Source organism: Canis lupus, chromosome 21, assembly GCF_048164855.1.
Source record: "Canis lupus baileyi chromosome 21, mCanLup2.hap1, whole genome shotgun sequence".
NCBI lineage: Eukaryota > Metazoa > Chordata > Mammalia > Carnivora > Canidae > Canis > Canis lupus.
Genome location: NC_132858.1, coordinates 50,105,083 through 50,122,626, shown reverse-complemented (window position 1 = coordinate 50,122,626; position 17,544 = coordinate 50,105,083). Strand labels below are relative to the sequence as shown.

General features: G+C 41.9%; 1 protein-coding gene across 2 annotated transcripts in view; it reads right to left on the bottom strand.

Moving 5' to 3' along the window:
* Positions 1-17,544, bottom strand: part of VOPP1 (VOPP1 WW domain binding protein) — a 99,512-nt gene that overhangs the window by 45,684 nt on the left and 36,284 nt on the right. For both annotated transcript variants that reach the window (XM_072791685.1, XM_072791686.1), the window contains exon 2: positions 3,926-3,984. In XM_072791685.1, coding sequence (XP_072647786.1) covers positions 3,926-3,984 — 59 coding nt within the window. The remainder of the gene's footprint in view (positions 1-3,925; positions 3,985-17,544) is intronic.

Genomic DNA, 17,544 nt, shown 5'->3' with positions numbered 1-17,544 from the left:
CCTTCGACTCAAGTTGTGATCCTGGGGTCCCGGGATCGAGTCCCTCATCGGGCTCCCTGCAGGGAGCCTGCTTCTCCCTCTGACTGTGTCTCTGGCCCCTCTCTGTGTCTCTCATAAATAAATAAATAATTTTTAAAAAAATTAAAAAGCTACTACATAGCGAAAGGAACAATCAACAAAATGAAAAGGCAACCCAAGGAAAGGGAGAAAACATGTGTAAACAATTTAACAGGTAAGGGGATAAGATCCCAAATATACAAGGAACTCCTACGACTCAATAAGGGAAAATAACAATAATGATAATCTGATTAAAAAGGGCAGAAGAACTAAATAGACTGTTATCCAAAGAAGACAAATAAATGGCCAACAAGGACATGACGAGGTGCTCAAGGTTTCCTCATTATGAGGAAATGCAAATCAAGACCAAACAGGGGTATCACTTCACACCTCTTAAAGTGGCGATCATCAAAAAGATAAGAGATAACAAGTGTCCAGATATAGAGACAGGGGAACCCCGTGCACTGCTGGAATTGTAAACTGGGTCAGCCACTCTGGAAAGCAGTAAGCAGAGTCCTCAAGGGACGCCTGGGGGGCTCAGCGGTTGAGTGGCTGCCTTTGGCTCAGGGCGTGATCCCAGGGTCTAGGATCGAGTCCCGCATTAGGCTCCCTGCATGGATCCTGCTTCTCCCTCTGCCTGTGTCTCTGCCTCTCTCTCTCTGTGTCTTTCATTAATAAATAAAATCTTTAAAAAAAAAAGGAGAGTCCTCAAAAAGTTAAAAATAAAATCAGAATATATGATCCAGCAATCCCCACCTTTAGGTAAACATGGAAAGGAAAGGAAAATAGGATCTTGAAGAGATACCTGCAGTCCTGTGTTCACTGCAGCATCATCCACAATAGCTATGATACGGAAGCAACCTAAATAAGATGTACACACAAAATGAAATATTATTTACCCACAAGAAAGAGGGAAGTTCTTGCATTTGCAACAACACAGATGTACCTTGAGGGCATTATGGTAAGTGAAATAAGTCGGAGGAAGACAACACTGTCCGCTCTCTCTTACGTGTGGAATCCAAGAAAGCCAAAGTCAGAGACAGTAAAATAGTGGCTGCCAGAGCCTGAGGAGACATGGGTCAAAGAGCAAAAATTCCCAGTAGTAAGATGAGTAAGTTCTGGAGATGTGAAGTATAGCCTGGTTTTTATAGCTAACAGTACTGCATTATAGACTTTCAAGTTGCTAAGACGGTAAATCTAAGTGTTCTCACCACAAAAGAAGAAGAAGCAATTATGGGATCCAATGGAGATGTCAGCTAAAGCTTATGGTGGTAGTTTATAATATATCTCAGATCAACACTTTAAATTTATACAATGTTATACATCAATTATATCTCAAGAAAGCTGGGTAAAACAGAAAGAATGTGCAATGGTTCAGAAGAGCATTAACACAGGTGTGGATTCAGGTGAAGGGGACAGAGAGACCAGAGGTCAGATCACGAAGACTAGTGTGTATGGCTCGGGTTTTCAAGTGGCTGTGGAGTTAAATGGCATTAATTCATGTAAGGGGTATAGGACAATGCCTAGGCTGTAGTAAAATTCTCAATATTACTATTATCACTTTTTATATTAGCTTCAGCACCCTAATAATAGAGTGATTTTACTTTCTAATTTTTTGGGGATCCCTGGGTGGCTCAGTGGTTTAGCCCCTGCCTTCGGCCCAGGGCATGATCCTGGAGACCCGGGATCGAGTCCCACATCGGGCTCCCTGCATGGAGCCTGCTTCTCTCTCTCTGCCTGTGTCTCTGCCTCTCTCTCTCTCTCTTTCTCTCTGCCTCTCATGAATAAACAAGTAAAATTAAAAATACATACGTACATACTTTCTAATTTTTAGAACCCTCCTCACCACTGGTAAAGAGAGCTGAGAGGAATCCAAACCAGCAGACCAACCACACTAAAGACAAGAACAGGGCTTGTCTCTGCTCTCTGTCATACAAAAACCCCTTTCCAAATACAGGGAATAAGTAAGTGAATAAAGGATTAAACAAACAAGTAAACACAAGAATGGCAATGACTTCCAACTCCCAACCTTAAAAAAAACAGAAAATAGGAGCACCTGGGTGGTGGCTCAGTGGGTTAGGAGACCAACTCTTGACTTTGGCTCAGGTCACGATCTTAGGGTTGTGAGATTGAACCCAACTTGGGCTTCATACTCAGCAGGGAATCTTCTTGGGATTCTGTCTCCCTCTCCCCCTGCCCCACCTCCCGCTCACACACTCACCTGCATGTGTGCATGTACCTGCTCTCTCTCTAAAATAAATAAATATATTTTAAAAACAGGAAATGGTTCATTAGCGGATCTACAAAACAATTTGAGAAAGATCTGTTTTCAGGGGCGCCTGGGTGGCTCAGTTGGTTAACTGCTTAACCAATTTTTCCAAGTGGGTTTTGTCTTTTTGCAGCTGCAGAGGCCTTCAGCCAGAACTCTGCACTGTGGGGCACTGGGAACCCCTGCTTGTCAGTGTGTCCCCATTCACAGGCAGGTGACCATCCTCCTCCTATTCTGGTCTCTTTCAGATCAGAAATTCCTCAAGAGGGACATCTCGGTGGCTCAGCGATGGCGTGTCTGCCTTTAGCTCAGGGTGTGATCCCAGAGTCCCGGAATTGAGTCTCACATCAGGCTCCCCACATGGAGCCTGCTTCTCCCTCTGCCTGTGTCTCTGCCTCTCTCTGTGTGTCTCTCATAAATAAATAAATAAAAATCTTTAAAAAAAATAAAGAAAAAGGAATGCCTGGATGGCTCAGCAGTTGAGCGTCTGCTTTTGGCTCAGGACGCGAAACCGGTCAGGGGGTCAAGTCCCACATTGGGCTCCCTATGAGGAGCCTGCTTCTCTGTCTGCCTATGTCTCTGCCTCTCTCTCTGTGTCTCTCATGAGTAAATAAATAAAATCTAGAAAAAAAAGAAAAAGAAATTCTCGACGAATGGCAGGAAATAAAAATGTACATGTTGGCCAATTAAGAAGTAACATTCGTTGTTACTAGTATGTATCTCCTGTCCAATCTCCCTATAGATAAAATATACAGTGTTTCTGCCATAATGCAATTATATACATTACTGAATGATCTCATGTTTTACAAAATGTACTGTCAAAAATAATACTTTCTAGAAAAAATTGGTGTGGAGTGGAGCATTCCTCTCAAAGCCTACAGAACTTCAAAACACAATAAAAAGAATAACTGATAACCCGGAGAGTTAATCTGACTACTTAGGCAGGTGTTCAGCATAGCCAGGGGCTAACTCAGCAGACATTAAAAAAAAAAAAAAAAAAATACAGAAAACGACAGGAGTTAAATACAATAATGCTTTAATCAGAGTAACACCAGCAGGCACCCAGGGCACTGGAAGAAGCATAACCTGCTCTAAGCCAAGGGCCATGAAAGGCTGACTGTCCCCTGTCTAGGGAGGGTCCCAGGCCCGGGTGATCTTTTTGACCACTGTCAAAACACACACACACACACACACACACACAGCAATTGATGTAAGGGTTTTTTCCTATCCTGCTCAAGTTCAAAATTCTACTCTTACTACATTTTCTCCCTTTCCCTAGGAAAATGTGTATAAACCAACATCACCCTGGCCCTCCTAAGACATCTTGCTCCTTTTGTCCAATTATGGATGAGTGGATATGTATCCCAGAACAAAGCACCTGGTATTTCACGCTGTCCTCAAAGGAGGTGGTCCGCACAAGCTGTGTCCTTAGAGAGGTCACCTGCACATTCATGAGCAGAGGCTGGTGAAACCAAGGGTGAAGGCCTCCCTGGACTGAGTTTCACCCATCCTAAAAAAGTCCTATTGCCTCTGAAAGAAATAATTCCCAGAGAAAGATGTGACCACAAATCAAACCAATAGAAAAATGCAAATACTTACATATAATATGTTGGATAGAGTCCTTCAAAATACCAGCAATGTTTTTTGGCCTCTGTGCACTGAAAACAGAAGGAATAAAAACTTTGTCAATGGAAAGTCATCTGTGTATTGTTAAGAACATCTGACAAAAAGGCACAAATATGGGTGAGTTGATAGACCTTGAAGTGTGAAACGCAGAGGGTTAGGAGAGACAAAGAATCAGTGGGAGATCCACCCCCACGATTGTTAATTTCTTTAAAAACAGGATTAATTAATTAAATAATTAATTGTTGATTAATTAATTAATTAATTGATTGTTAAAGAAATGTTAATTTCTTTAATTTTTTAAAAGGGAGGAAAACATCTACTTCCTGATCATTTTTCTAACCTTTTATATCCCTAAATACAAGGGCATGACCAATTCATTAAAAAGGTAAACCAAAGACAATCCATTTTTAAAAACTCATATGGTACCATACTTCAAATATCTAAAATACACTAAAAATAAAATACTACAAATATTTCCATTTTCCACCTTTCATTTTTGAAAGCTATTCCCCTCTCCCAGTTTTAGTATTTCCAGATCTTTATATTTCAGTATATTCCAAAGTCCATATTCAAATCCAGTCACCCACTGGGGATCTGCATCTGCCCGCCTTTGTAAATCAGGTTTCACTGGCCAGCATCAATGCCCTCATTCCGGGGGAGGAGAAACAGGGAGGAAGCGGGCAAGGAAAGACAACAGAAGCCTCCCCAGAGCTTCCCTAGGAAGTCTGACACTTGACATCCTGGAAAGCAGAACAGGTGTAATGAGACCCTGGGGCACTAACTACCTCCCACATCAACAGCTGAGACTAAGTGCCCTGGTCTCTGGGTTTCTGCTCCAAGCAGAAACACTCTATGCACCTGAACAAGATTTTTCTAAAATTCTTTAGCTTGTGCTATCATTTTTTTAAATTCACAATTTCCTACATTTGTGATCCAGTTCACTGGACCCTATGTACAAACAATACTTTCGAAGTATTATAGTGCTTTGCAAAGCAACCAGCAGGAAAACAGGGAAAGGCATAGTGAAAACAAAGCTTTCAAAAAAAAAAAAAGAAAGAAAGAAAAGAAAAGAAAACAAAGCTTTCTTTGGGCAAGGCAGGGGCTAAGTGTCTCACCAATCTCCCACCGCCACCCCAACCCCCATACCCGGGCATCCTTCCTCTGCCTTTCCCAGCCCTAGCAGGTGTATGGCAATACCCTCCTGCAACAGTCTTCCCAACGGCTATAAGGAAGTTTCAGAAGCAGACGCCAACTCTAGAGCAGAGTGCCAAGGGAAAGGTGAATGCAGATATTATGTGTTACGCTAGCTAAATCAGATGGGTTATGAAAAGAGTGTGAAACACTGTTTGTTTGTTTTTAATGTGCGTTAGACACTCAGAAGCACACTCAGGTGGCCTGAATTGACACAGTTTTATTAATGGAAAATGAGTTTAATTTAGACTACGTTAGTTCCTGCCCAGTTCAAGAAATGAAGTTCAGACAGCTGAAGAAATCAATTTATTTTGGCAAGGAAGAGCAATTTCAGGTCTCTGCCCTAAATTACAATTCAGTTCGCTAGAGTCCCCTATTATAAGCTGAGAAACCAGGTCGTTCTTCCAGGTAGCATGTTAGATATGTTTCTACTGGAGACGGGCACACTTTCTTAGAACTTGACGCTCGACTCTCCCCAAACTGTCCTACGACTACAGGATGGCAGAAAGGGAACGAGACCAAGGCACAGGATCCTGCTTCCAGATTTGCCACCAACAGGGAGACAGACCCTGGGAAAGGTAGGCTTCCGTGACCTCCTTGACACCCAGCTGCCCGTGTTGTGGGGGTACGTGACGTACACGGATGTGTGCATGGGATCTATGGGAGTGTGTATGAGCTTCAGAACTACAACAGGGTATATAAAAGCCCTGAATTGCTACAGACAGCACAACTCCCAGACACTCTCATACATGGCTCTTGGGGAGGAAATTTGGCAGTATCTGGAAAACCATCAATGTTATTTCGCTTTAACCACTGATTATCAGAACACCTGGGTGGCTCAGTGGTTGAGCATCTGCCTTCGACTCAGGTCATGTTCCCAGGGTCCTGGGATCAAGTCCCGCATCAGGCTCCCTCCAAGGAGCCTGCTTCTCCCTCTGCCTATCTCTGCCTCCCTCTCTCTCTCTCTGTCTCTCATGAATAAATAAATAAAATCTTTAAAAAATTAATTAAAAACACTGATTATCTTTCCACAAACATGAAACATCATATGCACAAGGCTATCTATCATGGCATTATTTCTAACAGCAAAATCCTGGAAATGACACAAATACCCACTCACAGCAGGCTGATTATATAAGCCATGGGAAATCCACATGACGTGGCCAACAAGAATGACGTCCTTTAAAAACAGCATGACATAATTTCTAAGATGCAGTGTTAACCAAAAGAATAATATGCAAAAGTGTGTGTCTGTATGCTACTTTTTATGGAAAAGGAAAATTGCACATTTGTTTAATTTCTTACAAACAGAATCATAGGAAAGGTACAGTAAAAACTAGTGAAAATGTTTACCCTCTGGGAGAGAGCAGAGATTTCTCTGTGTGTACTTTTTCATATAGTGTGATTTTTGGATCAGGCTTTTCATGTTGAAAATATTAAGTTAAAAAGGATTTTCTTTTTAATTTCCTCTTCTCAGACCAAAAAAGACTTACTAAAGACTATACATGCACATGCCACTGGCTTTGCCAGAAGCAAGCAAACAGAGCAGGTAGCTGGGAAATTCGAAGAGTCTCACAAGAAATGTGGGGAGAACACTCTCTCTTCACACCCCTCCCAGCGCCCTCAGATGTCACGGACACCACCTCCATCCTATTCTCCCTCTGACCTCACAGCTCTATTTCTGGAACTGTTGCCAGGATATTCACGGAAAGCACTGACACCTCCTTGTCCGTTACTTTTGTTCACAGATAGTTAACAATCACCTTTTACCATTTTCCACTAAGCTACTCGGGTAAGACCTTATTTTGAAAAACATCAACCTCTGTTCCTTCACAAAGGATTCTCTTAAGAAAATTTTATGGTCACATTTCCTGAAACAGAAAACACCTTTAGAACTGAGCTACCTACCACTAAAACACAGTTTCATTTTATCATTACTTGAAATTAGTTTATGCTTTTGAAATTCGCAAATATCCAAGTAACTTCTTCATTATTTTTGGTAGCTGGACGTTTACAACAGCTTTCTTGTAAGGAATGTTAACACTGAATAACACATACTATACTTCACGTACAAGTTAGATGGGGTATTATTCCATTTTACAGCCGGGTAGTAGGAAGAATACAGTGTCACATATTTCAGTATCAACTGAAACACTGAATGAGGACTAAGAAGTCCTGGTAATTTTCACTGTTGAGCCTTTCCTTCACTAAATGCTTGTTCACTGAGCCCTAGGTGTCAAAGTCAGCTTCCACATCAATCCAAGAGCCTGACAGGAGGACTGAAGATTAGGTTCCACAGGGCAGGAGATGGAAAGGAAGATCCTTGCTACAAACCACCCATGGGCGAGAGCCAGGTTCTGCCAAGTGGAAGCCTACCAACAAACCCTAGCAATTCCAATCCCCAAATTTAGCATAAGCATAAGGAATCAGGGCAGAGCCAGAGAGCTGGGGCTTTGGACATGCGGTCCAAATTGGAGTTTGTGAGGGATGAGTAAGGGGAGGGGGCTTCCAGAGCATTCCCAGACAATGGTGGGCTCTCAGAAGTGACCTCATGAGCAAGCAGAGGGGTGGTATGAGGACAGCACTATGCTAGGGTCCACTGGAAAGAGCACCCAAAGCAAGGGGAATGGACGGATCCATCCCACAGAAGAAAAATTGATCAAAACCTAGAATGCTGGGTTCTCATTCTGAGAACTTATCGGCCATGGTGCTAGCAGTCTGGACCTCAGCCTTCTCATTTGTAAAACAGGACAGATTCCCTTCCCTGCTGAATGTATAAGATGGCTTTACAAAGTAACTGAGATTGAAAGCAGCAAATGTCTGGCCAGATCAGGGTACAGTTCACTGAATCTCACACCCAGCCAGCAATTCTATCTCTAAGTGTGTGCCCTGAGTCAAGCTTTCTTAATTCTCTGCAACAAATGACTTCTAAGACCCATTTTACTGTGATTACCTATCATCTACAAAGAAGCACTAGTTCCAAACCTCTTGAGGACAAAGATTCTAAGTATTTAGTTTTCCAAAACCTCCCTAAAACAAATAAGCCCCCTCTCTAAAAAATAAAAATTAAAAAAAAATCTAACAATATAAACTAAGGGAAAAAAAACACCTTCAGGGTTATGTCCACCCTAAAAGTAGGCCAACCCACTCTACCACTGTTACTACCATGACACTACCATAGTTTTCTCAAGCACTGACCATCTACTGAAACAAAATATATTTTTTAGGAAAAATCAGGTCCACTGCTCTCTGTTCCTGATGGGGCACCCTCTACAGCCAGGGTGCTTTATGGTTCTGGGCAAACAGGAGGTCCTCAAGCCACTTATAAGGTAATACTCCTTCTATGTGTATAATGAAAGTAATAATAATAAGCATGACCATCTATTTCTCAAGGAGATCATAAAGAACAGCAACATGAAGTTTATAAATTATTAACAAAGCAGAATATGCAGGATTGTTATTACAAAGCAGAATATGCAGAAAACACCTACTGTAAAGAGCAATTCATTCGAGGGTAATCTAAGATTTAGACGGAAAAGGTTTGTAAGACGTCTGTAGTCAGGGAAAAATCCCACTGATCTATTATTCAAGGACTAGGATATCTACAAATTTGGCTGAGCTCTCCTAAATATAGTCATCCATATTTAGCCAGGATCTAAATAAGCCCAAAGAACAAATCCTTGCTAATCCCCAACAGTAATCCTCACACTGACATAAATTATTCTATATCTATCTGTGCTACATATAGGAGGTCCCACATGCCAGGGTTTAATAAATGGCACATCCTTTTCCTAATCCAAGGTAAAAGAAGGTTGCACCACATAACACACAGTCAGCTCTAAGAGAACTGAAGCTGCCTATGACTTTGGGACACACGAGTGAAGGATTCAAAACACTATGGATTTCATCAAAATTCCACCCTTTCTCCTCCTGTTCAGAGGGAGGTGGAGTAGGATCTTTAAATGAATAGCAAACTGGCAACCTAGCATTTCACTAACAGAACTAATCCCACAGACACCTGGAAAGCAAGGGTTCTTTTTTTTTTTTTTTTTTTAACCTATTTCACTAGTATGTCCTGTACAAATAAGTCCACAACTTGCTTCAAAATGGTGGGAAGGCCGTAGGAGGATCAGTTTGATGACTCTCTTTGTCAAAGGGGAAAGATGCCCTGCTGCGCCGCGGTGCTGCTTTCACATCATCAAAACTAAACTTGACACACACGCCCTAGGATCTAGGCCGCATTCAGTGCCAGCCAAATTATGGTGGGCAGTTAGACTCAGCTCAGACTCTGAACAAAGAGGCAGCCTCCTGGATGCTGGCAGGGCTGGTGCTCAGGACCAGGGACAGAGGCAGAGTGCAGCCGGTCCTTCCTGAAGACCAAGCAAGAATTTATGGAGGGAGTAGCAGGTAATTATATCAAGGTCTATGAATTTCAGAGAATAAATAGGAGTAAACATTCTGGAGTAAAACAGGAATAAAAATTCCTGTATTGGAATTTTAATCAATTTCCTAAGTGCTAATTACTTAATCCTTGGGCATATAGACATTCTCTTTTTCAGGAACATCTATCTCCAAGGAACCTTGATTTTTTTTAGAAATAAGTATGAGGCTTCTCACAAGCATCGTTTATTAAAGGAAAGCAAGCTGAGAAACTCTTTAAACAACAGAAATAAAAGATCCCCTAGTGTCTTACAGAAGAAACTAATCAGCCATTATTCTTTGCCAGCAAATAACCATTAGAGATGTAGCACTATGAACATCTTAAAGATTCTGGGGGCATGTAGACTACAAGACACAAATCTGGCCCAGTTACATATCCCTAGGAAAAAATCTGTGGATTCTTATAACTTATCCTGAATAAAGTTTCCCTGTTAGCTTTATCTGCCTTAGTTTTTAACAGAAGAATGGTAGGGGAGCTTAGTCAAGGTCCTTAATGCATGTGGGTAAAAATCCTTATCTCTAGGAAATGAAAATAAATCGATAACCAAAATTAAAAGGCATAAAATAGAGGAAACTACTCAAATATAGTAAATTTAATATCTTTAAGCAATAAATAGCTTATATAATCCAATATGAAAAAGATTAAAAAATCCCAACAAGAAAAAAATAAAAAACAGATATGACAATTCTTCAAAGAAACACAAAAGGTCAATAAAACTATTTCAAAAGGTAAAATTCACGAGTAATCAAATAAATGTAAAGTATAATTCTATGGTTTTAGCTATCAAATTGTTTAAAAAATACTAGTATCAACTGTTGATGAGGGCATGAGGGAAAAGACATGATCACATAATAGTGTTAAAAATATAATGTCTCAGGAAGACAATTTTCAATATATATCAAAAAAACTTTGAAATGCACCTAACTTAAGATTTGATTAACAAAATTATAATACATCCAAAAATCTACTAGTTGGCATATTCCATTAGATTCTAGAAAAATATACAATTGTATGGCAGCATTTTGCTAAGAAAAATAAAGCCAATAAAATAGCAAAACCGCGATAGCATACAGTTGTTATACAAGACAGTACAAAGGAAATAATATATAAAGATATATTCCAAAGTAATGACAATAAATTATGGTTTTGGTGGCATTAGAGAGGGTTTTTTTCATTACTCATTTTGGCAACCAAGTTTCCAAGTTTTGTCTATGTAACTTCTGTATGGAACATTTTGTTTCTAAATTTCTGTCAAATTTTACCTTAAAATGCAGATCACTTATCACCCAATAAAGAAGTGGAGAGTACGCATAAAGAAACATTTAGAATGAGGAAAATGTAATTGGTTAACAAAAGTGAACATTATCCTACTACAAATTAAATAAAAAGTAACAGATGAACAAAGTTTGTGAAAAATAATACACAAGGCTAGAAAGGGTGTACTGGAACGATTCTCGTACAGCCAGCGATTAAAACTGGATTTATAAAAAGTCTAACATCATGAAAAAAATGTTCATTTTATGCGGTCATTTTAAAACACATCACATACATTTACTTTTAACAATGTAAAAACAAATATGTATTTATAGGAAAAATGGAACAATACAAGCCTAAATTTATAGTGTTATTTTGGGACAGTGTGATTTCCTTTTTTTTTTTTTTTAATTTTTATTTATTTATGATAGTCACAGAGAGAGAGAGACAGAGACAGAGACACAGGCAGAGGGAGAAGCAGGCTCCATGCACCGGGAGCCCAATGTGGGACTCGATCCCGGGTCTCCAGGATCGCGCCCTGGGCCAAAGGCAGGCGCCAAACCGCTGCGCCACCCAGGGATCCCGGGACAGTGTGATTTCTTTTGGGTTACTCTGCAAAAATCTCTTTACCTCAGCCTTAAATTCTTCTAACAATAATCAAGCATTATACCACGATGCAAAGGGCATATGAGTCCTAAATTAGTGTAAAAGATGGGATCCACTGACAGACTCCAAACACTTAGGTACACAGGCATTCCTAGTCATGTCACTAGAACACAAGAGTTCTGAGAACCATGCTATTCTTTAAAACAATTATCAACATAATGCATAATTTCTAGGACAGTCATGTGATCCAAGTTCTTGCTCAATACAAGGTTTAATTTATACACCATTATGTTGGAAAACTTACACTCCTATATTTCTCCATTACTCTCACAGGACAACCATACTCACAACACTTTTGACACCAGGTGTGTGGGGATTTTCCCCACACCACCAAGTAACTCTGTGACACCAGCTGGGTATCCTACAATTTAACTCAGTTCAGACACTATGTACCAGGAGACTGCATTAGATCTCATAGTCCTACAAGAGTGCCCCTTCCCCGCTTCAGACACCAGTTGTCACTTGGGCTTCTGATCTACTGGCTATGGATAAGAGGTTCCCACAACCCCCTCCTTAGGTTCCATTAATTTTCTAAAGTAGCCCACAGAACTCAGAAAAACATCCTACTCACTAGATCACTGGTTTATTATAAAAAGATATAACTCAGGAACAGCCAGATGGAAAAGATGCACAGGGCAAGATAAAAGGAAGGGGCATGAAGCTTCCATACCCTCTGAACACACTACTCTCCCTAAATCTCTATGTGTTCACCAACCTGGAAGTTCTCTGAACTCAGTCCTTTTGTGTTTTTATGGAGTCTTCACTGCATAGGCATTATTGATTAAATCCTCGACCACTGGTAAATCACTCAACCTCCAGCCCCTCTCCCCTCCCAAGGAATCAGGAGTAGGCCTGAAAATTCCAACCCTCTCATCATATGGTTGGTTCTCCAGGCAACCAGCCTCCCCATCCTTAGGTGCTTTCCAAAAGTCAAGTCATTAATATAACAACAGATGCCTTTACTGGGATGAAAACCAAATATGTATTTCTTAGTATAAATCACGGTATCAAAACCATAAAAGTCACCCATTTTCAATGCACGGTTTGGCAAGTTTTTAGAATTTTATATGCCTTGTGCATTCAACACCACAATCCCATTTTAGAACATTTCCATTACCCCAAAATGTTCTCTCTTGTCCTTCTGCAGTCAATTTTAGCTCCTACCCCAGCCCCAGGCAAACTGATCGTCCTTTAGCTTTGTCTTGCTTTTTCCACAAGGTTCAATTAAATGAAATCATACGACTTAGAGCCTTTTATGTCTAAATTCTGTCCATCTATGCTGTTGACTGTATCAGCAGTTCACTCACTGTTAGTGCTGAATGCTATTCCATTGAATGGATACTCCACATTTTGCTTATCCATTCATCTGGGTTGTTTCCTTGTTTGGGCTATTGTGAACAAGGCTGCTATGAATATTTGCATGCAGATCTTTCAGTGAACATATGTCTTTATTTCTTGGGTACGTACCCAGGGGTGGAAGTGCTAAGCATATGGTGACTCAATGTTTAGCTTCTTGAGGAGTCTCCACTCTGTCTTCCTAGGCAGCTATCTTACATTCCCACCTGCAGTGCGTGAGGGGTCTAGTTCCTCTACATCTCACCAACAGTTACTATTATCTGTCTTTTTTGTGTCAACCCTCTGATACTGTTCTGGTATCCCATTGTGGTCTTAACTGGCATCTCCCTCATGACTAATGAAGGAGAGCATCTTTTCACTCTGGCTATCATTCACGCAATGGCTATTATCCTCCAGGTACTCTTCATACATCTCACTAAACAGCAGAACAACCTGAGAGTTAGGCAGTATATGTATTCACAAGAGAGTAAATGAAGGTCTCAGAGAAGTGAACTAACCTGGCAGGGTAACACAGGAAACAAGCAGAAGTTGGGATCTGAATAAAGTCTGTGGGTTTCTAATATCTACACATTGTTTTCTGGAAATGTACAGATGTCGCAATTTTCCATGTCACAATAATTCACAATCCCATTCTTTGTTATGCCTGTCACATCTCTCACAGGGAGCCAGAATGAGATTTATTTTAGGCATTTCATTGCCTAGAAGAAAACTAAAATGATGATTGAAACCACATGAAAGACCCCCTTCCATCCTTCCAAAATAAACTTTCTGAGTTATTAGAAATTATACCTTAGAGCACCATTCAACTCTCAGCACTATCATTTACTGCATCTTCAAGAGCAAAACAAACGACACGAGTGCTTAGCAGCTTTGCCAAGACTTGGCCAACCCGCCATGAACAATCACAAACCAAAGGAGCCCAAAGCCCACCCAGGGGGCAAACCAACCTCTTTCACACTCAGAAACTGTTCTTAGCTGCTAAAAATACTGAGAGGTGCAACTTTTTAGCACGGAACAGCACAAAGCGAATGTATCAGCTGCAGCCAAAAAGTTTATGTGACAGATTTTCCAAATGCCACAAAACATCATTCATTCAAAAACCGATGACTGGAAGATTTAATTAGAATGGTCTAAAAGCAGTGATAACAGATGGAAATAGTAGAGCTACTGTTATTTGCTGGCAACAAATGAATACAATCAACCTTAGTTATGGGCCCAATTCTAAAAAAACACATTGGACAAAAACATGGAAACTTTGGATACCCTCCCTCAGGGCCTAAGCCAGGAAGGTCACTCCTTTCAATGTGACTACAGAAGACAAGAGCCACGTTATGAGAAAGTCAACAGATCAGCTTGGCAACCACCTGATCTATAACTTGCTCACCCTACTTGGATGCTATCTACCACAGGAAGTGACTGAGAATACTGAAAAGTCAGTTTTTTCCAAACACATCGCGCAGTGCTCCCAAAATGGATAATAGACATAGACTAAAAAGACCCCTCTTCTCCAGTCGGATCAAAGTCTGCCAGCAAATCCAAAACTTAGCCACTAGAGGGGCAGTCTGGGTGGCTCAGCGGTTTAGCACTTGCCTTCAGCCCAGGGCGTGATTCTGGAGACCCAGGATCGAGTCCCACGTCGGGCTCCCTGCATGGAGCCTGCTTCTCCCTCTGCCTGTGTCTCTGCCTCTCTGTGTGTGTGTGTGTCTCTCTCATGAATAAATAAATAAATCTTAAAAGAAAAAACTTAACCACTAAACTAATGAGAAAATGCCAATTTCTTATCTTTTGTTGACAGAAATGCCTAGAAGGATTAATAAGCACAGCAGCTTGAGAGCAAAATGCCAAAAAGAAAAAAAGGGTTTCCTAACTTAGGCTTATTTGACTTATACCTTGACTTACACTTTAGAAGGAAACTGTGTTGGATTCTTTGATAACATACAAATTGCTAAAAGTCTGGATCCTACCTGTAAGGAGCACAAGAGCCTTAAAAGAGCTGAGATTTGGCGAAACACAATGGGAGGCTGAACGCTGGTGGGATCACCCACATTCAAAAGTCAGTACAACAGATGCCTCCTGTCGTGCCAAGTACCTCCAGCCCGTTCTTTGTCCCCAGAAAGTTCACACTGTCGTTCCCTGGGTCTTCAATTTACCAGGGGAGCCCCATATCAATCCCCCAGCACCCCCCTGCAGTTTCACCTAACAGCTACTCATCCTTCAGGTCTCAACTTACATAGGAATTTCTTCCTAAGACTGAATGTAGAAGGAGGACTCGGTGGATACCGTCTGACCCTACCATTTACACACCTGGGCTTCAGTAGTTGGGTGTTAACGGGGCCTCACCACCCCTTATTCTCCCAAACACAAAGGCAGGCACATATCAGCGTAACTCATGTTCGGTTCTTTCGAGCTACCACATTGCCAAGCATGTAAGGGTGCTTAATATGTGAGGTTAAAGAAGAAAAGGCAATATGCTCCCAACACAGTCCCTGGGTATGGGGTTGAGGGACCTGCCTTACGCACCTCTAACTTGCAGCTACACTCAATTCACATGTTGAGCATTTTCACATCACCCGCTTGATGCCCTGTCTTGGGTACCTGTGACCCTCCCAGATTTTTCTTCCTTACTGTTTCTCCTGTTGGGGATGTGGGCTGGGGTGGGAGTGCGGGATGAATGAAAATAGGAAGGAGGAAGACAGAACTCTGGTCTAAAGGGAAGACAATTCTTTGTTGTAAGTGTTGCAGACAGCAATGGCACTCCATCCCAAACAACACATTTCTGGAAGAATATCAGCAAATTGTTCATAGCTCTGTCTCCTAGCGCTGTCAGCTATCCTTCCTAATAGCTGTCACTGTGTCCTGCTTTTTAAAATCTATGATGGGAATCGTTCTGTGTGGGTTGTGTGGGGCAGTGGGGGATGGGGAAAGAAAAGGAACACGATGCAGGAGCAAAAGAGCAGATGACAAAAAACGTTCTACAAACATGTAACAGACAGATATTCTCTGGGTCTCCTAGTTCAGATATCTAAACTCCACTGGTTTATCTTGGCTTCATTTCTCATGCATGATTTTCTAAACCCTTGTCTTGGCAGGTGCATGGTCCTGTGATGGTCGTCGGCTGCAGCATGTGCCAATTCTCACTTACATGGTGAGCAGCTGTGTTTGGGAAGCTGGGGCTGCCTACAGCTTTACCCTGATGGGAGGCATCTCCATCTCCATCACTCTGAGCCCGAAGTTCAGTATTTCCACGAAATGGGTTTTTGCTTTTGAGCTCACTCTACAGCTGCCCCAGTACTGACCTAATGCCCCTCACATTTCTCCATGGTGGCTCTCTTGCAGGTGTCTTGACCACAACAAGATGCCAGAACATTGTGTTGTGCAGGACTCTGACACAGGCCAGGGACCTTTTTCCAGCTGCCACCTGGCATCTTGACCATGTGCCTCCAGGACTGTGAGACTCCAACATCCAGAATAGAGAGCCTCTGGCTATTCCCTACCCCTGGGTTCCTTACTTCCAAGAACAGCACCGCTGCCCACCATGGCACATCAGCCAAATGCTATGCCCACTCCTCCTCTTCTTTCCACCCCATCCCATGTGGTCCTCAAGCTCTGTCCCTCTCCAGCACCCCACTCCTTGGTGGCAATTGAGGCCACGAGGCAAGTGGAAAGAGTGTATAAGCTTGCCTGTGGGGGAGGAAGGGAAGGAGGATGCAGGTGGAGGCAGGTGGAGGCAGGTGGAGACAGGAGAGCAGAGCTTGGGGCTGAGCACCAAGAGCCCGCACGACCTCCACACCTCTGAAGCCCTGGCTGAGTGGCTGCTAACACTGTACACGCCTCCCTCACTTCTCAAGAGACTTTATAATGCTCAGGTGGCTATGCGGCACTCTGGAAAGGACAACCAAGAGAACCTAGCACAATGCATCAAGTCTTTGATATCTCCAGGGCTCCTCATTCATTATAGTTTCTTTCATTTTTTCTTGAGGTCACAAATTCCTTTCTTCTGAATACAATTCTATCCTATATAGGGCTCCATCATACAAACACACAAAAGTTGTGGAGCTCAGAGAAAACAAGCTTCTCTTAGAACTCTCAAAATGCCTCACTGGCAGATTAAGCTCTAGACTCACAGGAAAGCTCCTGCCTTGGCATGGCCATGCCCCCTAATTCATGTCTCTGCTCCCTCCTTAGCCACCTTCCATCTACCTGCCTCTAGAGTGCAAGCTCCCCATGACAAGTCTAGATCTTCTTTACCTCCACCTGGAATGCTCTTCCTTGGAGTTTCCGTCATTTGGGGCTTTGATGAAAACTTCCTGAACTTACCAAAAATAAAATGTCAGTTTTCTCTGTGGGGACAATGGCTGATGAAATTTAATAAAACTATAGGTACTTCAGTGTTCAAGAATTTCTATGTGCATTTTCTTCTTATTTGGTCCTAAAATGCTGTATGAATGGACAGGCAGCTGAGCCAGGAGGCATGGTTTACCCTGTGCATGCTGTCCCCTGGTTTGATCAGAAAGGGGCTGTTCCTTTGTGGCCACCAAACTGCAGCCCATGTGAGGCTGTCTCCAAGGGCAGATTTTCTTTCCCTGGTGCACTGTTTCATGCTGTCACCCACCCACTCTTTTATTTGAGAGAGAGAGAGAGAGAGAGAGAGAGAGAATGAGAATGCATGCACACACAAGCAGGG